Genomic DNA, 25,943 nt, shown 5'->3' on the forward strand with positions numbered 1-25,943 from the left:
CCTACTCCCAACCCATCTACTGCTGCACAGCAGGGCGCCTCTCCACACGTCAGTGTAAGGGTATTATCATGTTGCTTGGCTTCAAAGATGCACTCAATAAATAGTGGCTGTAGTAAAATGTTGTAATGATGTATAGAGTGAGGTAGGTGACGATGCTATTGATGACGACGATGACGTAGGGCAGCCATTTGTTCGTCCTGTTAGTCACTTTTTGGAGTCACAGCAACCCCGCCAGCCCGCACAGCTTCAAGCAACACGTCTGGGATCCACTGTCCCTCCAGACACCGTCCACGCCCAGACCGCCTTGGGAAGCGCCACTCTGCGTCACCCTGCCCCGCCCTCCGGCTCGGCTCCAGAGAGCCCACACATGGCAGGAACGTGAGGGGGCGGGGACAGACCGGGGCGCCTCAGAGCCAATCGCCCGGAGAGAGGCGCTCAGCCAATAGCAGAGGCGCTCCAGGGTCGTGGGGCGGGGCCCCAGGGAGGAGCCGCGGCGTCATAGGTCACTGGGCGGGCCGGGGGCCAGGCCCGAGGCGCCTACGGGGGCGGGGCGGTGGCAGCCCCAGCAGTCAGGGCGGTGATGGCGGCGGCGACTACCTCAGCGGCGGCGGCGGCGGCCCAGGCGCCCGCGGCCCGTGGGGACGGCGCCTCCTCAGTGCACTGGTTCCGCAAGGGGCTGCGGCTCCATGACAACCCGGCGCTGTTGGCTGCCGTGCGCGGGGCGCACTGCGTGCGTTGCGTTTACATCCTCGACCCTTGGTTCGCGGCCTCCTCCTCAGTCGGGATCAACCGATGGAGGTGAGGGGGCCCCGGGGCGGGGGTGGTTCGTGGGCCCACGGCACGCAGCCTGGCCTCTGGGGCACCCACCCTCGCAAGCGGAGGCTCTGGCTCCATTCGCCTCTGCCGAAAGACCCCGACCTTAAGGAGGTGCAGCAGGGCACGGAGCCGAGTCCCCGGAGGGGAAAAAGCCGGGACCGAGGAAGCAGTGAGTCCCGGTAGTAACTGCCTGGGGGTGGAGGGTTAGCCTCAGAAGGGCTAGCCTCTGACACCGCGGGTCCGCACCCTCTTTGATTGGTCCTCACGACGTTCCTGTGGGACAGATCACGATCCCCGTTGTACGGGTGAGACTCTAGAGTCCTAGAGACACGAAGCTGACCTGCCCAAGGACTTGCAGCCAGTGAGTGGCAGAACTGGGTCTCCTGTCTAGGGGTGAACCTGGGGCGGGGTTGGGGGTGGAGGAGAGGACAGGAGCTATTGTGGTGTGAGGGCAGGGACGGATTCCTGAATTGACAGCACAGCAGATGCCTGCATTCATCAAGTAAAGAGCGCATTGCCCGGCTCCTGAAGGTCATCTTTAAGCCTCTGGTTTTTTTGAATCCATTTTTTTCATCCATCCTGCCTTCACTCCACCAAGATCATCCTGTCTCTGGGAGATGTCTAGAGACTCTGGCCTAGCATCAGATAAGGCAAAGTGCCAGGCTCCCCTCCATTATAGATGAAGACCTCAAGGGCATGTTCAGTTAGAACACTTTGTCCTGAGCTGGAGAGCAGAGAACAGTGCTTAACCCACTTTGGAGAATTCCCTCAGCAGCTATGGACTTGCCAGGTAAAAAAAAGGAACCAAAGATGTCCCTTCCTTCCTCTTCTCTCGAGATTGATTTTAAAGCACGGTTGAGCGATTATGGATTAGAGTTTTATCAACTGATGTGCTGAGATTAGGGAGCAGGAAAGCGGTGATATTGAGGGCCCCTCTTTGATGACTCCCAGGAGATGGAGTGGACAGGATCATGGGAAAAGATGAACAAATAGGCAGTGAATGTGTTTTCTCTTTAACCAGTGTTTGAAACCAAGGGGTTCTGAGACACTGTGTTCCCATCTTTCTGTAACATGCCCTGCAGTAGTCCTGTGGTTTGTTTGCATTGTTCTGGAGGATGTTTGCTTGTGGCCTTGTTGCACAAGGGGCAGAGTTATTCCCAGGATATGCCGGGTCTCCACCATTCTTTCCTCTCCAAGGTGTGTGCCCTGCTAGGAGAGTGAGTGCCCCCAGCAGTGGGTCTATTCAGTACCCCTCCTGCCCCACTTATATTGAGAGAACCACTAAAAACAGTCCTGTGGAGAGCCTGCCCACACAGTTTTCAGCTGCTCTATTGCTCTGCCTCTGCTCCAGTTTCTATAGATAGGAGGCTGGGGTTGGCAAACACCCTCAAATGACCTGACATCCCTAGCATGGACTAAGCCTCAGACTCTGCCCCTCTCCCAGTGGCAGCGTGCCAGTCAGAGCAGAGTAAATAGAATCCAGACTGCTTGCTGGTTTTATTGTCACGAAGGAGTTTCTTCTTTTGTTAGGTTTTGGAGGACATTGCATAGGACTGCCTGCTCTTTTGTGATAGTGGAGGCCACAGATCAATCACAAAAACTTTGTTGCTGATTAAACTCAGATGCGATAGAAACTAGGCATTTAATGGATTTTTGTGGGTCATCCTTTTATGATTGTGCTTTTGAGCTTGTGAGAGAGAAAAGGAATGTAGCAGCTCAGATGCTTGGGTCAGATCCTGAAGTCAGAGGCATGCAAGAATGCAGATGTTAATTGAGCAATTATTTAATGAGTGCCTGATATCTGCCAGGCACTGCTGCTAGGGACACAGCAGTGAACACGCAGATGTGGTATCCAGAGCTCCTGGAGCCTACATTTTCATGGCAGAAGACAAGTAACCAGCGTTCGTTTAGTAGAATTGATGCCATGAAATAAATAAAACCGGGGGACATACTAGAGCAGTGGTTCTTAACCTTGCGGCACACAGTAATCATTTAAGGATCTTTGAAAGATGCCTGGGTCCCCTTCTCTCCCAATTCTATTTCATTGTTCTAGGTTATGGCCTGGGCACTAGGGTCTTTAAAGCTGACACGTGCAGCAAAGCCAGAGAAGCACTGGACTAGGGAACCCCAGCCTGACAACTGGGATTTGTGTTGCAGCTCATTGGCAAGAAGTGCAATTTGTTTTGGCATCAGACGAGAGGTGAAATCACCCAAAACCGATGGAATATGATCATTGCTCTTGGGTTTGGACACAGACACATTCATACCACCCCCACCATACTCTTTGCTCCCGGGTTCAGAGTGAAGGCAGAACTGCAGGCAGTTTTGTGCTTTCTGTTGGGGGTTGGGGGAGTGATAGAGCCAGACGTACCTCTGCATAACTGCAATATGTGTAGTCTTCTGGTGGCTGTTTCTGGATCTGGAAGTGACCTGGGAGAACTGTGCCGCAGCAGAACATTCTAGCTCTGCAAATACTTCAGTTGCTGCTTCTGAGAAGCCTCCCTCGGAAGAGTGGGCTCCGGGCCTTCTGCCAGAGGTCAGGGGGACACAATCTGTATCTCTGTTATCCTCCTGCACTTCCTACACTAACTCCCACACTGCGTTCTTCAGCAGATAAATCAGATTAAAATAACCATGAAGGACACTTTCTAAGAGTAAAAATGGACAGAGAAAGGCAGCCGAGAATATGTAGATGTATTAGCGTAGGAGAAGGGCTAGCACACTCCTTGCCTTGGTGGCAGTGGGAAGTTTATGGCTCATTGTAGCATTTGAACCTCAGGACTTTTTTTTTTTGCTGAGTACTAGTTAGCTAAGCCCTGTTCCACTTTCCCCAGCCCTACCTGCCCCAAATTTACTGCATCTGGAAGGATGTACTGCAGTGAGAATCCACCCCCCCAAAAAAAAGAGGGGGTGTGAGCTGCTTCTAGATTTTAAAATGGGTACTCCAAATAGGCCCCTGCGTTTTTTCTTTTTTTATTACCTTTCTCTCCCTACTGCAACTGAGATAGGTGTTGGGCAACAGTTCATTCACCTCACCCTTTATTTCTGTCATTTTCTCCTTGGCTCTGTGCTGCACCTTTCGTCAGGAACTTTGGGGACAGAAGGAGTTGGTAGAAATAAAATATCAGCTGAAATTGCTCAATTAATAAATGAGGTGACCGGGGATGCCTGGTAAGAACAAATGTGTCTCTCTTCCCACTGCTGTGAGCTAAACACGCACTGTCCATGTTGGGTGATTCTTCCCTGCAGCTTGGTCAGCAAGAAGGAGATTGAGAACTGTGGTCTGATGGCAGGGAAATTTGAGTTTCTCTGAGCTGTTCACACTGGTTACTCAACAGAGTCATTTTTATTGTTCTGCTCCTGAGAAAATGTTTCCATCTGCCCCAAAGGGGTGAAAACTTTGATCTTCATCTTTCTCTTTGAAGTTAGGAAAGAATAAATATATTTTTATCCAAGTGATACATAGAGATCCATCCCTGCTATGGACTGTGGGTTTGGGTTATCCTTTTCCATTTGGCCTAAGCACTCTTAATTTCTTTTTTTTGAATTGGAGTATAATTGCTTTACAATGTTGTGTTAGCTTCTGCTGTACAACAGCGTGAATCAGCTATGTGTATACATATATCCACACATATACATATATACATATATCCTTTCCCTCTTGAGCCTCTCTCGCACCAAACTCCCATCCCACCCTCAGGTCATCACAGAGCACCAGGCTGGTCTCCCTGTGTTATATACAGCAGCTTCTCACGAGCTGTTTTACACGTGGTAGTGTCTATATGGCAGTGCTACTCTCTCAGTTTGTCCCACTCTTCAGGAGAAATTTGTGTGTGTGTGTGTGTGTGTGTGCGTGCGCACACGCTCACTCAGTCATATCCAACTCTTTGCAGCCCCATGAACTGTACACTGCCAGGCTCTTCTGTCCATGGAATTTTCCAGGCAAGAATACTAGAGTGGGTTGCCATTTCCTACTCCAGGGGACCTTCCAGACCCAGGGATCAAACCCTCGTCTCTTGCGTCTCCTGCATTGGCAGGTGGCTTCTTTACCACTGCATCACCTGGGAAGCCCTTAGGAGAAATTAATTTCTATTAATGCCATATGCAGGCAGTCTGGGCCAGCCAACAGTATCATCATTACAGTTAAATAACCTTGGCTTGAAGCAGAGAAACTTGGTCAAGGGCGACCTAGACCCAAAAAAAAGAGTTCACTATCATTTTCCCTCCTCCTATTAATAACAAATAAACAAAAATATTTCTCAACACAGAATCTGCTGTCTCTGGAGAAGTCCTTGCCTGAAGATTTGTCTGTCTTGTTTTAAAAGGCTAGCTCCACGGAGTCCCTGAATTACTGTCCTTTTAGTATTTTTGGAAATCCCAAGTTGGTTTCCTCCGCTTCTGCTTCTGACAACAGAGCACTTACATAATGCAACTGAGCCGCACATGGTGTCTGATCCAAAGGGTGAGCTTGAGCCGCTCACACAGGACTGTGTGCTCTGAATTTTGGCCATGTGAGCTCAGCTGGGAGCTGCCAAGCGTGAACTGCTGCCCAAACACTGCCACCTCTAGTGCCCAGGCCAGTTTTCTCTGGAGTCGTCCCTCATTGGAGTAAAGAGAAACCGGCCACATGGAGAGGAGGGCTCTAGCGGAGCACAAAGGCCCAAGGTTCTCTGGTGAAAGAATGTGCCCGCCGGCACCAGAGCACTTTTGCCCAGCAGCAGCACTGCTCCACATTCCTTCTTGGCAGGCCTCTCTGGTGGTGCCCTAGCAGCAGCTGCAGTTTTTCTGTCTGCTTGGAGGCTGGGGCTCCTGGAGGCCATCGTGAGACCTCCCTTTTCTGGAGAAGCCCTGCAGGGCTTGACCGGGGGCTGGGGGAGTTGAAAGTAACAGCATTTCTAGAGGGCCAAAACCAGGATCTCAAAGAGAAGAACTTTAGTGAAAACAAACTAGAAGCCAAGGCAGGCAACTTGTCAATAGAAGCTAGAAGTCAAGTTCTGTTTTCTGGGACAGTGCTTCTGAAACTTTAATGTGCAAAGGAATGACCAGGGGAGCTTGCTACAAATGCAGATTCTGTTTCTGGAGGTCTGGGAGGGAGCCTGAGGTCCTGCATTTTGGCAAGTTTCTGGGTGACTCCCGGCTGTTTTGATCCCCCTCGAGGAGCAAGGATTTGGTAGCAAAGTGTTGGCCTATGAGTTGAGCTCTGGTGCTCCCTGATGGACAAGTCCCTGGCAGCACAGCCTAGTGCTCAGGAGGTGAGTCCTGGTTGAGAGGCAGCGGAGCCTGGTGGTTACGAATGCAGACACCAAGCCACACTGTCCGGGTTTGAATTCTGGCTATTTGTTAGGTGAATGATGTTACACAAATTACTTAGTCTCTCTGTGCCTCAGTTTTCCTTAACTGTAAAATGAGAATTAAATGAAGTGATTTATGTAAAGCAAGTAGAATAGTACCTGTGTATGCGTGCTCAGTCCTGTCTAACTCTTTGCGACCCCATGGACTGTACCCCACCAGGCTCCTCTGTCCATGGGATTCTCCAGGCAAGAACACTGGAGTGGTTGCCATTTCCTCCTCCAGGGAGAGTAGTACCTGGTTCATTGTAAATGCTCATGAAATGTTAGTTGCTGCTATTACCATTACTATCATTTGGTTGCCAAGTTCGGAGTCCTGCCTTCTGCTCCCTGCCTTGGCTGTAGACTTCTCTTGTCAAAAAAGAAAAGGGTTCTCACTGGGTCATCTGTACTTCAGAGGTGCTGCAAGGAATCTCTCCTTTTGATCAATGAGGTCTAGGGTCTTCCCTGGTGGCCCAGTGGTTAAGAATCCACCTTGCAGTGGGTCAGTCCGTGGTTGGGGAACTAAGATCTCACGTGCCATGGAGTAACTAAGTCCGGGGGCTACAACACTGAGCTTGCTTCTGGAGCCCACACACCACAAGTAGAGGGTCCATGCGCTGAAACAAAAGAGGGTGCAGTGAAGATCGTGTGGCACCTAAGACCCCTTGCACCAAATAAATACCTGAGGTCTAGAAGTAAAGTCTACAGAAGGCAGCTGGAACCTTGCTTTCATGAGCATGCCAGTCCTGTTTGTAGCTTCAGTGTCCTGTGCAGCCTGTCCTGTGGACTGTGAAGGATGCGTGCCCCCAAGTGCGAGGCAGGCACGTTTCTGGGAGCCGCAGATGGGGGACCCTCTGTCTTGCGGTTGTGGAGTCTAAGTCGCCAGTTGTCCCTCGGCATCCTGCCTGGCAGGGCGCAGGTGGCGTGGGAACGGTCTCTCGTGTTTCCCTCCTGAGAGGAGGCCAGCGCGAGCGCGGGTGCAGCACTACCTCAGCTCTCCTTCTCCAAGGGTGTCAGCGCTTAAAGATAGACATTCGCAGGGGCAGAGCCCTGGCTTTGTGGAGAACAGCATTCAGCCTGTCAGTCTCCCATTGCAACCCCTCAGAGAGTCCCTGCCTGCTCGTCAGCTAGCACAATGCTTCGGGCTGAGCCCGGAATGTGGATCTGTGGCATTCACCGCCTGGGAGTGTCATATTGTAGACGTCAGAGGCAGGGGGGGGGGGGCCTGGTTCTAGTAGGCCGCCTGGGAACAGTCCATGCTTCTGTAAGGCTCCCACAGTCAAGGCAGCGTGCTCTGCTGCGGAGGAGCCCCTGGGTTTCGTTGTGCTCAAAATAAACTCTAGTGACTCCCATTGTTGATGGGGCTGGGTGGGAGACCCCAGGGTAGATAGCAGGAGGTGGCCATGAACCAGGCTCACCTGCCAGGGCTTCTTTCCTGAGGAAGGACAGAAGGTCAGTGGATCACCTGGAGGCGGGTTTGCATTCGTCATAACACATGAGAGCTTGCAAGAATCTCAGCCCCTGGAGCAGTGTCTGATATGCCACCAGAAGGCCTAAGGAAGAAAACATGGTTTGAGTCTGACCAAGAGTGTGGGGTAGGAACCTGTCCCCAGTAACTGTGATCTTCAGCAAATTTATTATCTTCTCTGTAGCTCATTTTCCTCATCTATAAAACAAGGGTAGTATTTTCCTTCAAAATGTGTTGAGAGAATTCAAAAGAAAACGCACTTAAAAAGCATCCCAGGCATATAATAGCATTGATAACATTAGTTATCTCTAGAGAGGAGGATGAAATTCCCAGGGGGAGGCAGGAGAAGGAGACTTTTTTAACTGTGTACCCTTTTGTAACTTGAATTTTGAGCCACATGAATAGTTAATCTGTTTAAAATGTTAATTTGAAGATAAAATAGATGTCATAAAATGTGTTGATGGGGACTTCCCTAGTGGTCCAGCATTTAAGACTCCACGCTTCCAATGCAGGAGTCACAGGTTCTATCCCTGGTTGGAGAACTAAGATCCCATATGCCCAATGGTGGGCGTCCCCCCCACCACCAAAAAAAGTATTGATGAATTTCTCATAAAGGTGATCATGCCTAGCTCTTCAGTTCAGTTCAGTTGCTCAGTCATGTCTGACTCTTTGCAACCCCATGGACTGCAGCACGCCAGGCCTCCCTGTCCATCACCAACTCCCAGAGTTTACTCAGACTCATGTCCATTGAGCCGGTGATGCCATCCAACCATCTCTTCCGCTGTTGCCCCCTTCTCCTCCCGCCTTCAATCTTTCCCAGCATCAGGGTCTTTTCAAATGAGTCAGTTCTTTGCATCAGGTGGCCAAAGTATTAGAGTTTCAGCTTCAACATCAGTCCTTTCAATGAATATTCAAGGACTGATTTCATTTAGGATGAACTGGTTGGATCTCCTTGCAGTCCAAGGGACTCTCAAGAGCCTCTCCAACACCACAGTTCAAAAGCATCAATTCTTCGGTGCTTAGCTTTCTTTATAGTCCAACTCTCACATCCATACATGACCACTGGAAAAACCATAGCCTTGGCTAGACAGACCTTTGTTGGCAAAGTAATGTCTCTGCTTTTTAATATGCTGTCTAGGTTGGTCATAGCTTTTCTTCCAAGGAGCAAGCGTCTTTTAATTTCATGGCTGCAGTCACCATCTGCAGTGATTTTGGAGCCCAAGAAAATAAAGTCAGCCACTGTTTCCACTGTTTCCCCATCTATTTGCCTTGAAGTGATGAGACCAGATGCCATGATCTTAGTTTTCTGAATGTTGAGCTTTAAGTCAACTTTTTCACTCTCTTCTTTCACTTTCATCAAGAGGCTCTTTAGTTCTTCTTCACTTTCTGCCATAAGGGTGGTGTCATCTGCATATCTGAGGTTATTGATATTTCTCCTGGCAATCTTGATTCCAGCTTGTGCTTCATCCAGCCCGGTGTTTCTCATGATGTAGTCTGCATATAAGTTAAATAAGCATGGTGACAATATACAGCCTTGATGTACTCCTTTTCCTATTTGGAACCAGTCTGTTGTCCCATGTCCAGTTCTAACTGTTGCTTCTTGACCTGCATACAGATTTTTCAAGAGGCAGGTCAGGTGGTCTGGTATTCCTGTCTCCTTCAGAATTTTCGACAGTTTATTGTGATCCGCACAGTCAAAGGCTTTGGCATAATCAATAAAGCAGAAATAGATGTTTTTCTGGAACTCTCTTGCTTTTTCGATAATCCAACGGATGTTAGCAATTTGATCTCTGGTTCCTCTGCCTTTTCTAAAACCAGTTTGAATATCTGGAAGTTCACGGTTCACGTATTACTGAAGCTTGGCTTGGAGAATTTTGAGCATTACTTTGCTAGCGTGTGAGATGAGTGCGATTGTGCAGTAGTTTGAGCATTCTTTGGCATTGCCTTTTTTGGGATTGGAATGAAAACTGACCTTTTCCAGTCCTGTGGCCACTGCTGTTTTCCACATTTGCTGGCATATTGAGTGCAATATTTTCACAGCATTATCTTTTAGGATTTGAAATAGCTCAACTGGAATTCCATCACCTCCACTAGCTTTATTCATAGTGATGCTTCCCAAGGCCCACTTGACTTCGCATTCCAGGATGTCTGGCTCTGGGTGAGAGATCACAGCATTGTGATTATCTGGGTCGTGAAGATCTTTTTTGTATAGTTCTTCTGTGTATTCTTGCCACCTCTTCTTAAATATCTTCTGCTTCTGTTAGGTCCATACCTTTTCTGTCCTTTATTGAGCCCATCTTTGCATGAAATGTTCCCTTGGTATCTCTAATTTTCTTGAAGAGATCTCTAGTCTTTTCCATTCTGTTGTTTTCCTCTATTTCTTTGCACTGTTCGCTGAGGAAGGCTTTCTTACCTCTCCTTGATGTTCTTTGGAACTCTGCATTGAGATGGGTATGTCTTTGCTTCTCTTCTTGGCCTAGCTGTGCGGGTGATACAGTTTGTGGTCCTGTAAACAACACTGAGAGCTCTCAGGCAGTGTTGTTCCCTTGCCCTGTCCCGTGGAGATCCAGCCCTCAGACCAGGAGTCTTGTGTGTCTGGAGTCCTCCACACCCATGGGAGCATGGGAGGGAATCCTCCAGACAGATGCTTTCTCCCTCTTGGGACAAGAACCTGATGGCTGGGCCCTGGAGAGGCCTGGAGAGGGGGCTGCTGCCAAATGAGACCCTGGGGGCCCGGCCCAGGCTGTGGGGCCGCGGGGCTGTGGCAGGGACACCCGCGCAGACCAAAGCGTGAGCGCGGAAAGACAGGGAGCTGTCGGACCAGGGTGGGTGAGACCTTGTTCCTCTGCTGGTGGGACCTCTTCTTGCATGCCACAGGCCTGCACCTTTTTCTCAGATGGCTCCCCCACCTCTTCTCCCTGTGATCCTCACAGCTGCCTAGTGATGGGCGGATGGTTACACCCAGGGCTTGAGGCCAAGAGGAAGTAACTGACTCGCCTCTGATCACCGAGGAACAGCAAGAGTAGGAGCAGCTCACACTTACCCCAGGTTTTCTCTGTTCCAGGGTCTGTACTGAATGTTCCTCTTGTATTATCTGGCTTTCTTTCCTTAACAACTCTATGAGATGGGTACTAACACCAACTCTGTCATGCAGATTAGGGGGGAAGAAGCTAAAGAGGGTAGGTACCTAAAGTCGCGCAGCCAGTAATGGCAAAGGCGGGGTTCAAGAGGCCGCCCTGACCCCTACCACGTCACTCCTGGACAAGAACCCAGGAGAACTGTGCTACTTGTTTGGCATAAACAAGGTTCTCCCCGCTTTGTTAGGAAAGAGTGACTCTTTGTTATGTTACTACCAACAAGGACTCTGTGGCTTCTGCAGGTTCCTACTTCAGTCTTTGGAAGATTTGGACAGAAGCTTAAGGAAACTGAACTCCCGCCTCTTTGTGGTCCGGGGACAGCCGGCTGACGTGTTCCCAAGGCTGTTCAAGGTACGTGCGCAGAGTCCAGGACAAGACAGTGGGAGTCTGCTCCTAGAGTTTCCCCACAGACTGAATGAGACGATGTTCTGACTGAGGAAATGGAAACGGTCAGGGATGGGCTGACCGCCGCTGCTACGGGAGTTGGGAGCGAATGAAGCTGGTCAGCTGCCCACAGAATGGAAACTGTGTTAAGGAAAAAATCAGGGAATCTAATGTCTTGCTGGAAAGTTCCCAGCTCAGTTCAGACATGGGATGTGGCAACTTATTTCACCCCAGATATCTCTGGCTTCCTTAAATATTTTCTTGGTTCAAGCCAGCAAGATTTGTTAGGGCTCTTCTTGCGCCAGGAGCTTGAGGGTGAGGTTTCCTGTTTATCTAGGGGCATTTCCCCTCTTGCTTTGCTCCTTTTATTGGGAAAAAAAAATCAGCCTCTTTAAGGGAGTGTCCCTACTTCCTCCGTAAATGATTGACAAAATCTTCATTTCAGTACCCTTAGGCCTCTGGTTGCTGTATCAGGTAGCCGGCCCATTTTCCCCCACAAACCCTTTATAATACACATTTTTTAAGACCCAAATGGAGGCATAGGTGCTCATGAACAGAGGGCTCTAGGACATCAGCACACAATTGTTTCTATGCCTCTCTCTACCCACTTCCTTTCCTATTCTTCCTGGGAGGAAAAGACAGGAGGAAAGACTAAATGTCAAGGCAAGCAGCTGAGTAAATACTTCAGCATTCACTTCACCTCCCCACACCCCCACACACAGACACACATGCACCAATCACACAGCGCTGGTAAGAGCCAGCACTCACTGAGGGCTGACTGTGAGTCAAGCACTGTTCTCAGTACCTGCTCTGTGCACATTAATCCCTGTACTCCTTGCAGCTGCCCTCAGAGGTAGGTGCTCTGTCTCTGTTCTGCAGACAGGGAAGCGATAGTTTGCCCATGCCTGCGAAGCTCAGAGCAGCAGTCTGGGACCTGAGCCCAGGCTCTGAGCCCATAGTTGTGTTCGTGACCACCGAACCATTAACACACGGGCCTCTCTTCTCCCGCCGCGTTGCCCCCACCTCCCAGCACCTCAGAGGCCAGCCCACTGATAGCCCAGAGATACAGACAGAGCGTCCATTCACTGTCTATTATTAAGCTTCTACTATGTATGAGGCCCCACACCAGGTCCCAGGATGATGAAGAATGAGCAACATGCTCTCTGCTCTGAGTACTCCCACTCTAATGGAGGAAACCGGCAAGTGATGGGCAGCTCCACTGCCGTATGGTAACTGCCGTGATGACGAACGGGCAGGTGCAGGAGAAGCTCTCTGGAGAGGGTCAAGGAGGCTTCTTGGAGAAGGTGTCATCTAATAATAACATTTCTATTATTATTCGTAGGGTTATGAGGCTTTACCCTTGTAATCTATTATGAACTGCTAAGCATAGTACTTGGCTCATAGTAGTAAATGCCCAATAAATGTTTAGTGCTAACCTCAACCTTGGACGAGAGATAAGCAACTCTTCGTGGGACCCACACCCAGCAGGGCTGAGTCAAGACCAGACCGGCGTGTGCATGGCCAGGACACTTGCCCCAAGGGTTCAGAGTTTTAAGGGACCATGACCAGAGACTTTGGTTGGAATGTGGTTTCCTCCTGCTAGTTGCATGCTCTAGGGCTTTCTGTGGGTTCCAGAAAGGGTACAACCTTTCACTGGGCCGCTTTCTCCCAGGTTTGCTAGGAAATACAGAACTTGCTACCAGACATGACTAAAGACTTGGAAAAGAATTCCCTTCTTTTGAAACATGTGGCCCCTTTGCTCTGATTTCTCTGACCTCTGGGCCAAGGGCTGCTTCTCCTTTCCCAGCTGTCTGAGAGCTGGAGCCTGCAAGCTCTGGTTGCTATTGGCCTCAGGAGTGTTGCTGTGGAAACCATGAGGACACTTCACATAGCACAAGTCTGCCAAGAAGACTAGGCCAGAAGTTTGCAGGGCCCCGAGGAGCTCTGGGAAAGGCCTGCTGAGCAGGCGGTAGGTGGCGATCCTGTGCCTCTTTCTGGGACAGGGGGCTCCCCTGGGAGCGTGTATTTATAGCCTCCTGCTGCATTCTTCTACTACAAGGACACCGCTGGCGCCCAGAGCTGCCCACCTCTCTCCTGATCCCACAGGGACTGCTGGCCTCGGGCTCCACTGTTGCGAGCTGTTGGCCTCTCCTCAGGGGCCTGTCCTCCTCAGACCCCATGGCCCTCAGATGGTTGGCTTTCTGGTTCAGGTCGTTGTCCCTAGTTTGTTCTGACAGGTGTCCTGATGTGTTCGGTGTCCTCTCAGCAGGGAGCTGAGTGCCTGTCCAGCTTCCTTCTCCCTGGCAGTGGTGAGCATTACAGATTCTCTCCCCGCACAGGAATGGGGGGTGACCCGCCTGACCTTTGAGTATGACTCTGAACCCTTTGGGAAAGAACGGGACGCAGCCATCATGAAGATGGCCAAGGAGGCTGGTGTGGAGGTGGTCACCGAGAACTCGCATACTCTCTATGACCTGGACAAGTAAGAGATGGGTCCCAGGGCTCAGCTTGCCCGTTGTGGGGGTTGGTGGTTTGGGCCCCTGCTGAGGCGGAACTCAGGGAGGTTCAGCAGTAGGGCCCCCTGGCACACGGGGCATGGCGTTTTCTCGGAGCCGGGGGAGAACAAGTCAGAGTGGGGGCCTGTAGAAGAGCTCAAAGAGCTTACCCGATTTGGGTGCAAAGAGGCTGACTCGGCCCAAGAGACGCAAGCAGGATCTTCACAGATCTGCTCCTAACACGATCCAGACCCACCCACCCCACATACTCCTGCTTCCATCCTGCTGCTCAGAAACTGCCCTCTGACCTCAGTGGGGCCTGTCTGTAGCCCCTCCCAATAGATCTCTGCTCTCATAGGCACAACTTCTGTTCCCCAGCTGAGTTCCTTGGGCCCCCCTGGCTCTTGGGTTTCCAGGCCTCGCATTTAGGTGTTGCCCCAGGTGCTCAAGAGATGGCTCTGGGGCCCTGTGCTTTCAGAGAGGCCAGGAGGAAACCCCCTCCTCCCCTTCCTTCCCTGCCAGAACTGTCCCTCTTTGGCTGCTGCTGCCACCGTGGCTCCCTGCCCACCTCCCCCAGACCAGTGGTGGCTGCTGGGAGGCCGGGTCACACAGCTCTGCATGTGAGCTGGGCTCTGCTCACAGGAGGCACTGGGTGTGGAGCACCTCCTCCTGCCACGTGCCGGAGGAGGAGGCGGGAGTTACTGCAGGGGCAGCAGCCAACCTTCTGCCTCCGCTAATGGAGGGGAGGAGAGAGGAACTGAGAAATGAACTCGCCCAGCAAGTCCCGGCTTGCTGTAAGCTGCTGCTTGGCTAACAGGAGCCCCAGGAGTCTGGCTCCAGCCCATCCCAATTCATCCTTACATAAACAGCCTCAATTCGCCTCTAAACTCTCCTGTAGCTTTTACCTGAGACCAGCTGTGTTTCCCGGGCTCATGAAAAAATACTTTGTAAACTGCAAAAAACCCTTTAAGGTTGAGTTGTGACTATGAACCCCAAGCCTCCGATTTAGGGAGGGACAGGCTCTTCCCCACCTCTCTGTTCTAGTAACTAGGGCCCAAGGAGGGAATGAGTTTCCAACCAAGGAACACATTTGCAGCCCTTATCGAAGAACTTCCTGGAGGCTTACGCTGGGGGGCTAGAGATAGTCCACAGGGCTCCCTGTGGCTTGACAGGCAGGCCAAGGACCGTGAAGGCCAGTGGGGACTTTCCTGTGATAAGAGAGACATGGTCAGTCTCTGTCTTCAGGCGGCTCCACATCGGCACCAGGGAACCTGGAATTGAGCCCCAGCTTTGGCCCTGACTTGCTCCATTACCCAAGGCACCTGCTCCAGCAATCTGGGCTTCATTTCCCTCTCGGTAACATGGAGATGTAGCCTCCCTTGCCCGCTCCTTTCCCCCTAAGGGTGGGACCCATGAGCAGATGAGGAAGGCCACCCTCCAAGCCCGAGCAGTCTGGGCTCTTTTCTGGACGGGCAGGGAGCTGAGACGAAGGGCCTCGTGAGTGACGGCAGGCGTCTTTGGGATTCCCAGGATCATTGAGCTGAACGGGCAGAAGCCGCCCCTTACCTACAAGCGCTTTCAGGCCATCATCAGCCGCATGGAGCTGCCCAGGAAGCCCGTGGGCTCGGTGAGCAGCCAGCAGATGGAGGGCTGCCGGGCTGAGATCCAAGAGAACCATGATGAGGCCTACGGCGTGCCCTCCCTGGAGGAGCTGGGTGCGTACTCCTCCTTGAGACGCTGTACTGTTGCCTTCCTTTTCATTTAAAAAAAAAAAAAGCGTACTGTTTTTTCTTTTTCATCAAAGTAATGCATGTTATTGTGGACACTTTAGAAAACACAGAGATGAAAGTGGAAATAACGCCCTTTACCTGCCACTGTTGATTCTGCAGCAGTCCTTCTGGTCTTCTTTCCTGTGGATATTCACACGTGGCAGCTTCTGTTTCTAGTTCATGACTATTGCTGTACTTTTACCTCTCAGACGATATACGCATAGCCTGGTGTTGGCATCAGTGGGCTTCTCAATACCAACATAACCAGTATTGCTTCTGATGAAAGGGGCTGTGTCAGCCTCTCTCCCCTTCCTCCCCATCACACATTTTTTTTTCGATCTGAACGAAGTTAGCCTTTCTCACCTGAAAACTACAGCGGTAGCCAGCTAGCCTGCCAGGGCCAGGCATATAGGATTGTTCTCAGCTGCCTATAATGAGACATGGCTGAGATGAGGGAGGCAAGGGAAAGGAGAGAAGAGGTCACAGCTGGTAGAGAACCAGCATGACTTAGAAAACATCCCTGAGGAAACATTAAGGGTTATCTCAGCGACTTCCCTGGTGGCTCAGACGGTGAAGCGTCTGCCTACAACGCAGGAGACCCAGGTTTGATCCCTGGGTCGGGAAGATCCTCTGGAGAAGGAAATGGCAACCCGCTCCAGTACTCTTGCATGGAAAATCCCATGGACGGAGGAGTGTGGTAGGCTACAGTCCATGGGGTTGCAAAGAGTCGGACATGACTGAGCGACTTCCCTTCACTTCGGTTTAGTCCCGTTAGCACCAAGAACACCATAGTTCAGTTCACACAGAGCTCAGAGAACAGAACAGCATGTGAGGACTTGCTGAGCCATCACCAGAGTGACCTGACCTCCCGCCCTGTGACCTGCTGCTCCTCGTGTAGGCTTCCCCACTGAAGGACTCGGCCCAGCTGTTTGGCAGGGAGGAGAGACAGAAGCTCTGGCCCGCCTGGATAAGCACCTGGAAAGGAAGGTATGCCCCCGATTCCGAGACTCGGGCCTTCATATGCTGACACACCCATGCAGCCAGGGAGATGGAGCCGGGTTCATGTCCCTTAGTGCCTCTTAACTCAAGCTGGTTGAAAAAATCGTAATGTCAATAACAGCAACAAGAGCAGCTACCATTTCGTGAGTGCTTGTACCGTGGGCAGGTCACGGGGCTGAGCATTTCTGGGGTTAGCATCTGCTTGTGCTACTTCCTTGCATCTTTCCATCTGCCCTACAAGGTAGGTATTAAGCTCTCCGTTTTACCTGTGAGGAAAGCAAAGCTTCCAGTGGTTAAGTAACTTGCCTGAGGTCACGCAGTTGTTAAGTAGCAGAGTGAGACCTTGTTCTACATGATTCTAAAACTTGGGCTAGATTGCTTTTTTTTCATCTGTGTGTCCCCTTACTAAGAGGTCAGTGGGTAAGAGGTCAGATACTCTCTTACTAAGAGGGTAGCTGGTAGTAAAGTGGATAAGATTAATCATTTTGTGTTTATGTGTTCCCCACCCCCCGCCCCCCTTTGGCTGGGTCTCCTCCAAGGCACTGATTTCCACTTGCTCAGCACAGAGAACGAACAGCCCACATCCCAGTGAAGTGGGAATTGCTCAGAGGAAGAAAGAGGCTGAGGCCCCAGAGGAGTCCCTCACAAAGTCACACACCACCTCCCCGGGACTAGAGAAGAAGAGACTGTTCTCATGAACAGTCACTCCTACTTCCTGCCCCCCTGCAGCTGGTTTATAGACTAGGTCCCTAAAATCACAGCATGTTCTATTCCTGCTCAGGTATTGGGCATTTGGCCCAGCAGCCAGGTGATAACAGTGCAAGAAGGAGCCTAAGACAGCCCACTTGGGAAGAGTGCTCCCCAGCCCGGGAGGTGCCTCGCCAGCAGTGAAGGCGGGTCATGGGCCTAGTCTCCCCAAGGCCCAGTGGCCTTGAGGTCCCCATTTGGATCTTATCAGACAGGGCCGAAAGCAAGCCCCAGCCATTTAAAAGGATGGACATTGATGTCCAAGATCTTTGAGGGAACCAACTGTCTTTGTCCACATCAGCTTTACGCAGAGACCCTTGTGGTCAGTCTGGAGACAAAGGCTGGGCCAAGGGGGCAGAAAGGGGAGCCTATGTCAGGGCCCTTTAGACTCAAAGATGGTCTTGGGGAATACTGTATTTTATATATATGGGAGAACACAGGGTGCCTGATGGACCGGAGTTTAAACCATTTCAGGAGGTTTATTTTAACTTCTTCACTTCTCCAAATCTGAAGTGAGCATTTTCTTATGTCAGGATGGTCTAGCTACTAGAAAGCCTGCCCAGCACGACAGACATAGAGTCTAAAACATAGTCTATAGAGATGATAGACGTGAAACAGGAAAGTAAAGTACATTTAGGGTGAGGAAAGGAGTGGTTCAGAGGGTTATGAAAGTAAAAGAGCAAGAGGACTATATTAATCAGTTCTTGTTTGCAAGATGGCTTTTGGAAAAGGAATTTTTCTTAACTCACATAACCAAGAGGTAGCCTTCAGGCACAGCTGGATCCAGGTGTCCAACTAGTGCTACTTGGAATGCATTCTCTATCTCAGTACTGCTTTCCTGTGTATTATTTCATTCTCAGGCAGGCTTTCTTTGAGTGGTGGCAAGGCTGGTCACCAGCGGCTTATTTTCAATGTGCTTAGTACTACCTGAGAAAGTTTCCAAAAGCTTCAGAAAAAGTCCCAAGAAGTGTTTTCATTGGTCTGGCTTGGGTCATGTGACTGTCCCTGACTCAGTCACTATGGCCAGGGAAGGGGGCGTCCCCTTCCCTGGTCAGACTTGCATCTGGGAGTGAGCCCACTCCCAGAGTCCGAGGTGGGTTTAGCTCTACTTTACCCACTTGAACTGAGATTAGGGAAGGGTTGGGTCACCACAAGAACATTAAGTGCAGTTACCAGAAAGAGGGGGGCAAACAATATGATCTTTACCAGTGGGTTACCCAGTAGTAGCTGAGGGCAAGCATCGCTCCACAAAAGTGTCCCAATTATTAAATGAAAAAGGAACAATGGACTCTTGCAGCCCCTAATGATTCACTAATGACTGCTAACACCAAGGATAGTGACCGTCAGGCATGTTCCCCCTGTAGTCTTGGCAAAGACGGGAAACCTGAGTCCAAGCCAGTCTCTGGTACCAGCCACCAGTTTGCAGGCAGCACACAGGCCAGAGGAATGTGTTGAGCTTTACCCGTAAGAACAGTCAGGGAAATCCAGATTGTGGAAATTAGTGCAAGTCAGAGGTCTTGAGTTTTTTTACAAGAAATCTGAAAGGAAAAGAAGGAAATGGCAGGGAATGCATAGTATAAAATAAATAACATGTCAAACTCTTTTACATGACCAAGACTAAACAAAATGTGCCTGGGGATGTACATTTGGATGAAAAAAGAATAGAAAACACTTAAAAATGCAAGGAATAACTGAAAAGATAAAGCCCTCCCTTCCAAATGTGCTTTGCAAAAACAGAAAAATATAAACATTTTTAAATGCCGGGACCTGATTATTAACAAAGTTGGGCAGGTGGTCACTAATGGAGCAGGGAAGGGACCTGACTGGCCGAGCATGTGGGTGGGCCTCTGGGGTGGCCGGCAAAGAACTGATTCGTGAACTTTGGTGGTGGCTGCAGAGGCATTAGCCTTAGAATAATTCATGAAGCCACCCACCAGTGTGCTTTTGTACCTATGTTTCACTTAAAAAGATTTTCAAAGAATAGTGGGCAAGGATGTGAGCAGGCAGATATACCTGGTGTCTGTTAGAGGTACTTAACCAATACCTGAGGATCACCTGCCGGGAAGGTGGACTTGAGGTTGAGGCTTGAAGGAAGAGTCAAAATTAACCAAGGAGAGGGAGCTGCATGTGCAAAGGCTAGCGAGAGCATGATGCTTCAAGAAGAGTGGCAAGGGAGGAAGCTGGAAACACGTCCCCCCCAGACTGCGGGGTGCTCTTGAGCCTTGTTTAGGAATTGGAACTCTAGCCTGAGGACACCAGGAAGCCTGGCGCAGGTGTTGCCCTCAGGGACAGGCATTTTAAAGAACCACTCTACTCCCGGTGTGGACAGTGCATTAGAGGGGACGAGAACTGATGCCGAGAGGCGGGTGGGAGGCTGTCACAGTTGTCCGGTATAGACAGTCTTAGCCTAAACCTCAGGTCGATGACAATAGGGAATGGAAAGAAAAGGCCAGAGTGGAGAAATACTTGGACAGTAGGATTGACATGACCTGCTGAGGGAGGGCAGGTAAAGGTGACAACCAGGCTTTTGGCTTGGGCAACAAGGTGGATGACAATGTACTTTCTGAGGTAAGGCATGCCAGTGGAAGAGCAGTTTAAAGAAGAGAGCCTGCTACCCTTGAGGCCTGAAAGTCAGGTAGAGATCTCTGTCAGGGAGTTGGATAGGGTGATTTGGGAGTCTAGGTCGCAGTCAAGGCGCAAGCTAGAGTCGTGGTGATTGTCTGCATGGAAATAGCCTTAGAGGATCCATGGGACAGGATGAACTCAGCTGGAGCACCATGGAGTAGATGACCTTGGACAGAGCCCTGGGACGCCAACACTTAAGGGGTTGGGAGGCGTGGTGGAGCTGGTGAAACATGAATAGCCAACCAGGTGAGAGGTGAGAGGCGACCAGGAGTCAACGGAATGGTGGGTATGGAAACAGGGGCGCGGGCAGCAGAGTGAAGTGGCTGGGAGGTCCAGAAACGAAAGGACAGAAAATGCCCACAGGATTCAGTGGCGTGGACGTCATGGAGGCTCTGGTGGGAAGCGGAAAGTGGAGGTGGCTTCGAGGAAAGAGAGAGAGGCTGGCTGTGAGGGGAGGAAAGAGGATTCGGGGGAAGTCTGCAGGGTGACTGGAAGATATTTTTGTTTTGTTTTGTTTTGTCTGCAAAGAACCAAGACCAGTTTCCCCAGTGTTCTTAGAGTGGACGCAGAAGAGGGAGAGGTGGGATGTGTTGAAGAAGGAATGGAGGAGGGCTCCAGAGCCAGGTGGAGGCCTTAGCCTTGGACAGGGTCGCAGGAGGGGTGGGTGCAGGTGAGTCTGTAGATTTGGTGGCTAAAAGTCGAGGTGCTTCCTACCTGATGGCTTCCATTTCCTTATCATGAGGAAAGAAGGTCATCTGCTGAAGAGGGGTGGGTAAGTATGGAATTGGGGATCTATAGAGGATATAATTTGTGAAGTAGTCCCCACAAAGAACAAGAGGGCATTAGGAATTGAGAAAGAAAGTAGTTATTAGAGGGAGTGGAAAAGACTGGAGTCAGTCCCTCCAGCCCTGTCTCTCACCGTCTCCGTAACCCCAGCAGTCACATAACCCTTCTTAGCCTTATTTCCTCATTTTCAAAAGGAGGTGACGAATGCTGCCTCACGGGATTGTTAATAGCAAATGAGAGAACACAGGTGTCCCTGAGTTGTGGAGGTGAAGTGCCCTGCCGGCGGCAACTCATGAGAAAAACAAGTAACCCCCCGCAATTCATGACTGTGGGTCCGCAGTAATGGGTTTCTCCCTGCTGTGGAGCAGTGGGTGGAAGTGCCCGGGTGAATCTCCGTTCAGCAGCAGCCTCAGGGCCCTGTGACAGCGGGCACTGAACGAGAGCGGCCCTCTTCTGTAACGTGGAAGCCCCTTGTCCTTTCCTTTGTGGAGTCACGGCCCGTTCCGTGCTTTCAGAAACTTTCAAATCTGTCATTTTTTTTAATCTCCAGGAGGTAGGAAACTTTCTTCTCATTTAATAGAAAAGTCACTGAGGGACTAAATAACTTCCTACGCTCACAGCACAAATTAAACAGAGTCAGGCTGAGAACTGGGGCCCCATTGTTTGGTCGGTGGTGGTTCCATCAGAAATTCTGCCAGCCTGAAGGGGTGGGCCGTGCACCGGGCTCTTGTCCTGGCTCCTTGGCCTTCTGGTCTGCGACCTTAAGCAGGTTCCTTAACCACCGGGTGCATCAGGCTTTTTCCTCAGCGGCATCCCGGTCTGTCCTTCCTCCGCGCTCTCTTTCTACTGCAGGCCTGGGTTGCCAACTACGAGAGGCCCCGGATGAACGCCAACTCCCTGCTGGCCAGCCCCACGGGCCTCAGCCCCTACCTGCGCTTTGGCTGCCTCTCCTGCCGTCTCTTCTACTACCGCCTGTGGGACCTGTACAAGAAGGTGAGGGCCGTCAGCCACCCCCGCGTGCAGCCGAGAGGACCGGGGCCTTCTGGGCCGGTCAGTCACCCTGCAGAGAGGCCTTCCCTCTGCTAAAGTGTGTCCTGTCCAGAGACAGTGAGGAGGAGGCCACATCCGAGAGGGGGCAGAGCCAAGCCCAGCCCCAACCACCGCTCGAAACCAAATCCAGCTTCTCAAGTGGAGCCGGACAGGGTGACCTCAGGGTGTGAGCCCGGGGTGGCAGAGCTGCCAGCAGCAGGGGGGTGAGGACTGAGCCCTCAGGGTGGGAGGCAGGGCAGGTGAGGCTGGAGCCAGTCCTGAGGTGAGGAGCGCAGTGGCCTGCTTCGGGGCGGTGTCCAGACTGTCTTGCGGCGCTTGCCCATCAGTGATGAGGAGGTAACCAGAGGGCCGAATGCAGGGCCGGGTGGGGCAACAGGCAGAGCGCCTTGTGGTCATGTACCCGCCCCCACAGAGAGGGCCACACCTCCAGCTCCTGAGATTCATCAGACCTTCCTTGCGTCTGCATTGTTTTGTGTGTCCTTATTCTTGCCAGTATCCGAATTTTGTGGCCTGAGGTAGCTTTGCCAGCTCTGTGGGTAATCTTGTGATTTTAGGAAAATTATCATTCCCTTGGGCTTTCCCAAGTGGCACAGTGGTAAAGAATCTGCCTGCCAATGCAGGAGACACAGGTTTGATCCCTGAATCAGGAAGATCCCCTGGAGGAGGGCATGGCCACCCCCTCCAGTATTCTTGCCTGGAGAATCCCAGGGACAGAGGAGCCTGGTGGGCCACAGCCCGTGGGTTGAAAAGAGTTGGATGGGACTGGGCAACTGAGCACACACACATCATTCGCTTGGAGGTCTGATATCTTAGGTCCCTCATGGCCCCAGATCCAGGCTATTGGGCATCATGTATTTAACCAAAATCTAGACTGAGCATTTTTGTGTGTGTGCTGTTGAGAAAACTCCCTTTGACATTTTAGAAAGTGGAGCTACACAGGGAGCCCTGAGGACAAGGATCCTGACCAGTCTGGGGAGCTCGGTTCCCAGCTCCGAGCCCCCAGCATTGTCCCTTCCACTGCCTGCCGACCCTCAGCCGTTCTTGGTGCTCAGAGCAGCAGTGGGCACAGCCAGGGTGCCGGGTTCAGTCTGTGGGCACCCTCTGCCGTTTCTCCCAGGGCATGACCCCTCCACGCATCGAGGGGCCGAGGGGCCCCAGATTCCTTTGTGGGGAGGTCTGAGTGGCGAGGTGCTGGGAGTGGGGCCAGCGTTTGTACCTGTGTGCCATCCTCCCCCTAGGTGAAGCGGAACAGCACACCCCCGCTCTCCCTGTTTGGGCAACTCCTGTGGCGAGAGTTCTTTTACACGGCGGCCACCAACAACCCCAGGTTTGACCGCATGGAGGGGAACCCCATCTGCATCCAGATACCCTGGGATCGCAACCCCGAGGCCCTGGCCAAGTGGGCCGAAGGCAAGACAGGCTTCCCCTGGATCGATGCCATCATGACCCAGCTGAGGCAGGAGGGCTGGATCCACCACCTGGCCCGGCACGCCGTGGCCTGCTTCCTCACGCGCGGGGACCTCTGGGTCAGCTGGGAGAGCGGGGTCCGGGTGAGTGCTGTCTCAGCGGGCAGCCCCCTTAGGGGCTGGGGGTGGGCTGGGACCCCTGGGTCCAGGAAATTACCTCCTGATCCTTCTTGACTTGCCCTCAGCAGAAGGCTCTGACTGGGGGAGAACCATGGTTGTAGGTCCCCCTGGAGGCTCATGGTTTCTCCTGCCTGCATCCAGGTGTTTGATGAGCTGCTCCTGGACGCGGACTTCAGCGTGAACGCCGGCAGCTGGATGTGGCTGTCCTGCAGCGCCTTCTTCCAGCAGTTCTTCCACTGCTACTGCCCAGTGGGCTTTGGCCGCCGCACGGACCCCAGTGGAGACTTCATCAGGTGAGGGTGCAGAGCAGGCTCGCTGAGCTGCAGCTGCCTCCTTGGGGAGATGAACATGGCCTTTGAAGGAGGCTCCCAGTCGCTGACAGGTCGTCTGGTGGGTACGTTTCAGGCGATACCTGCCCAAATTGAAAGGGTTCCCCTCCCGGTACATCTACGAGCCCTGGAACGCCCCAGAGTCCATTCAGAAGGCAGCCAAGTGCGTCATCGGTGTGGACTACCCCCGGCCCATCGTCAACCATGCCGAGGCCAGCCGGCTCAACATTGAGCGGATGAAGCAGGTTTACCAGCAGCTCTCCCGCTACCGGGGACTCTGTAAGGAACCCCCCCACCATCCCCTCATCCCCACACAGGGACAACACCCCGGGCTCAGGGGGACTCTGTAAGGAGCCACCCCCCACCATCCCCTCATCCCGCACAGGGACAGCGCCCCGGGCTCAGGGGGACTCTGTAAGGATCCACCCCCCACACCCCCTCATCCCCACACAGGGACAGCACCCCGGGCTCAGGGGGACTCTGTAAGGAGCCACCCCCCATCACCCCCTCATCCCCGCACAGGGACAGCACCCCGGGCTCAGGGGGACTCTATAAGGAGCCACCCCCCACCATCCCCTCATCCCCACACAGGGACAGCGCCCCGGGCTCAGGGGGACTCTGTAAGGAGCCACCCCCCACCATCCCCTCATCCCGCACAGGGACAGCACCCCGGGCTCAGGGGGACTCTGTAAGAACCCTCCCACCATCCCCTCATCCCACACAGGGACAGCGCCCCGGGCTCAGGGGGACTCTGTAAGGAGCCACCCCCCACCATCCCCTCATCCCCACACAGGGACAGCACCCCGGGCTCAGGGGGACTCTGTAAGGAGCCACCCCCCCATCACCCCCTCATCCCCACACGGGGACAGCGCCCTGGGCTCAGGGGGACTCTGTAAGGAGCCACCCCCCACCATCCCCTCATCCCCACACGGGGACAGCGCCCTGGGCTCAGGGGGACTCTGTAAGGAGCCACCCCCCACCATCCCCTCATCCCCACACAGGGACAGCGCCCCGGGCTCAGGGGGACTCTGTAAGGAGCCACCCCCCACCATCCCCTCATCCCGCACAGGGACAGCACCCCGGGCTCAGGGGGACTCTGTAAGGAGCCACCCTCCACACTCCCTCATCCCACACAGGGACAGCGCCCCGGGCTCAGGGGGACTCTGTAAGAACCCCCCCACCATCCCCTCATCCCGCACAGGGACAGCACCCTGGGCTCAGGGGGACTCTGTAAGGAACCACCCCCACACCCCCTCATCCCCACACAGGGACAGCACCCTGGGCTCGGGTGGGGATGGGGACCCCAGATGCTTGCAGAGGGACACTACCGAGCGCGGCCTGCCAAACTGCTGACTGGACTTCCTGGGCACAGGTCGCTCAGGCTGGGCTGAATTAGTTGCAGCCAGTGGAGAGAGACAGAACCTGGGACCCCGTCTTATCCTCACCTGCCCCGGGGCCCTGTGCAGTCCTGTGAGTTTGCATCCCAATTACTCCCCTGCCTCCTTCCCAGGTCTGCTGGCGTCTGTCCCTTCCTGTGTGGAAGACCTCAGCAACCCAGTGGCAGAGCCCAGCTCAAGCAGTGCGGGTGAGTACAGCTGGCCTCTGGGGGGCTGTGCCCGTCCCAGGGGCACTGCAGAGCTACCCCCGCTTCCGTCACTTGGGGCTGAGGGCAGAGAGCAGAACACGTCGTGCCCCGGTGGAGCTTGTGTTCCTCCTGGGGACGCAGGTGGTAAAGGAACCATGCACGATCATGGCAGATAACAAGTGCTGTGCGAGAAGGTCAAGTCGAATGACCTGATAAAAGAGCGCTGGGAAGGGGGTGACTTTAGGCGGAGTACCAGGGCCCCATATAGTGAGCAGAGCCAGCCTTCCAAGAACAGGGGGAAGAGCATCCCAGGCAAAGGGAATAGCGAGAAAAGACTCAGAGATGGAAATGAGCTGCCATCCCAGGAACGAGAGGAGGGAGGCCAGTGGGGCTGGTGTGAGGTGGCCTGAGTGAGGAGCTGGAGCGAGACAAGGGTGGATAGCCGGAGCAGGGCCGTGGAGACTCCGTGTCAACAGGGAGGGTTAGGATTCCCTCGTGTGTGCAGGGAGAAGGCGCTGACGGGGTCAGCAGGGCAGAGGCGTGACCACTTTATGTTTTAAGGACTTCACTCTGCCTACTGTGTGTGCGTGGAGAGTACAGTGTGGCAGGAGCCCCCGAGGACAAGGAGGCTGGACAGGGGGCGACGAGTCATCCAGGCAGGAGGTGGCAGGAGAGAGGGGTAGGCAGACTTGCCCCCTTTTCAACCTCTGCCCTTCAGCTCTGGGACGAAGACTGGCAAGTTCAGACTGTAGAGAACTACAGAGCCTTTTCTACTTTGCCTGGCCACGTGGGCTCCACAGGGCAGAGTGTGCTCATCTCAGCTTCGGGAGGCCAGTT

General features: G+C 52.7%; 1 protein-coding gene across 3 annotated transcripts in view; it reads left to right on the plus strand.

Annotated features, from left to right (window-relative positions):
* Positions 1-564: 564 nt before the first annotated feature.
* CRY2 (cryptochrome circadian regulator 2) overlaps positions 565-25,943 on the plus strand; it is a 35,459-nt gene continuing 10,080 nt past the window's right edge. For 2 of the 3 annotated variants that reach the window (XR_014068231.1, XM_081538339.1), the window contains exons 1-10: positions 565-798; positions 10,994-11,102; positions 13,475-13,617; positions 15,161-15,345; positions 16,298-16,386; positions 21,409-21,549; positions 22,845-23,156; positions 23,334-23,485; positions 23,598-23,800; positions 25,032-25,106. Coding sequence is in view for 2 of the 3 variants with exons in the window: in XM_081538339.1 (XP_081394465.1) it covers positions 581-798; positions 10,994-11,102; positions 13,475-13,617; positions 15,161-15,345; positions 16,298-16,386; positions 21,409-21,549; positions 22,845-23,156; positions 23,334-23,485; positions 23,598-23,800; positions 25,032-25,106 (1,627 nt within the window). In the remaining variant the exon portion in view is untranslated. Of the gene's footprint in view, positions 799-10,547; positions 10,663-10,993; positions 11,103-13,474; positions 13,618-15,160; positions 15,346-16,297; positions 16,387-21,408; positions 21,550-22,844; positions 23,157-23,333; positions 23,486-23,597; positions 23,801-25,031; positions 25,107-25,943 lie in introns of those variants that run through there. The other variant, XM_081538340.1, reaches the window with a different exon arrangement.

The sequence above is a fragment of the Giraffa tippelskirchi genome, chromosome 11, assembly GCF_054371585.1.
Source record: "Giraffa tippelskirchi isolate mGirTip1 chromosome 11, T2T-mGirTip1v1.2.pri, whole genome shotgun sequence".
Taxonomy (NCBI): Eukaryota; Metazoa; Chordata; class Mammalia; order Artiodactyla; family Giraffidae; genus Giraffa; species Giraffa tippelskirchi.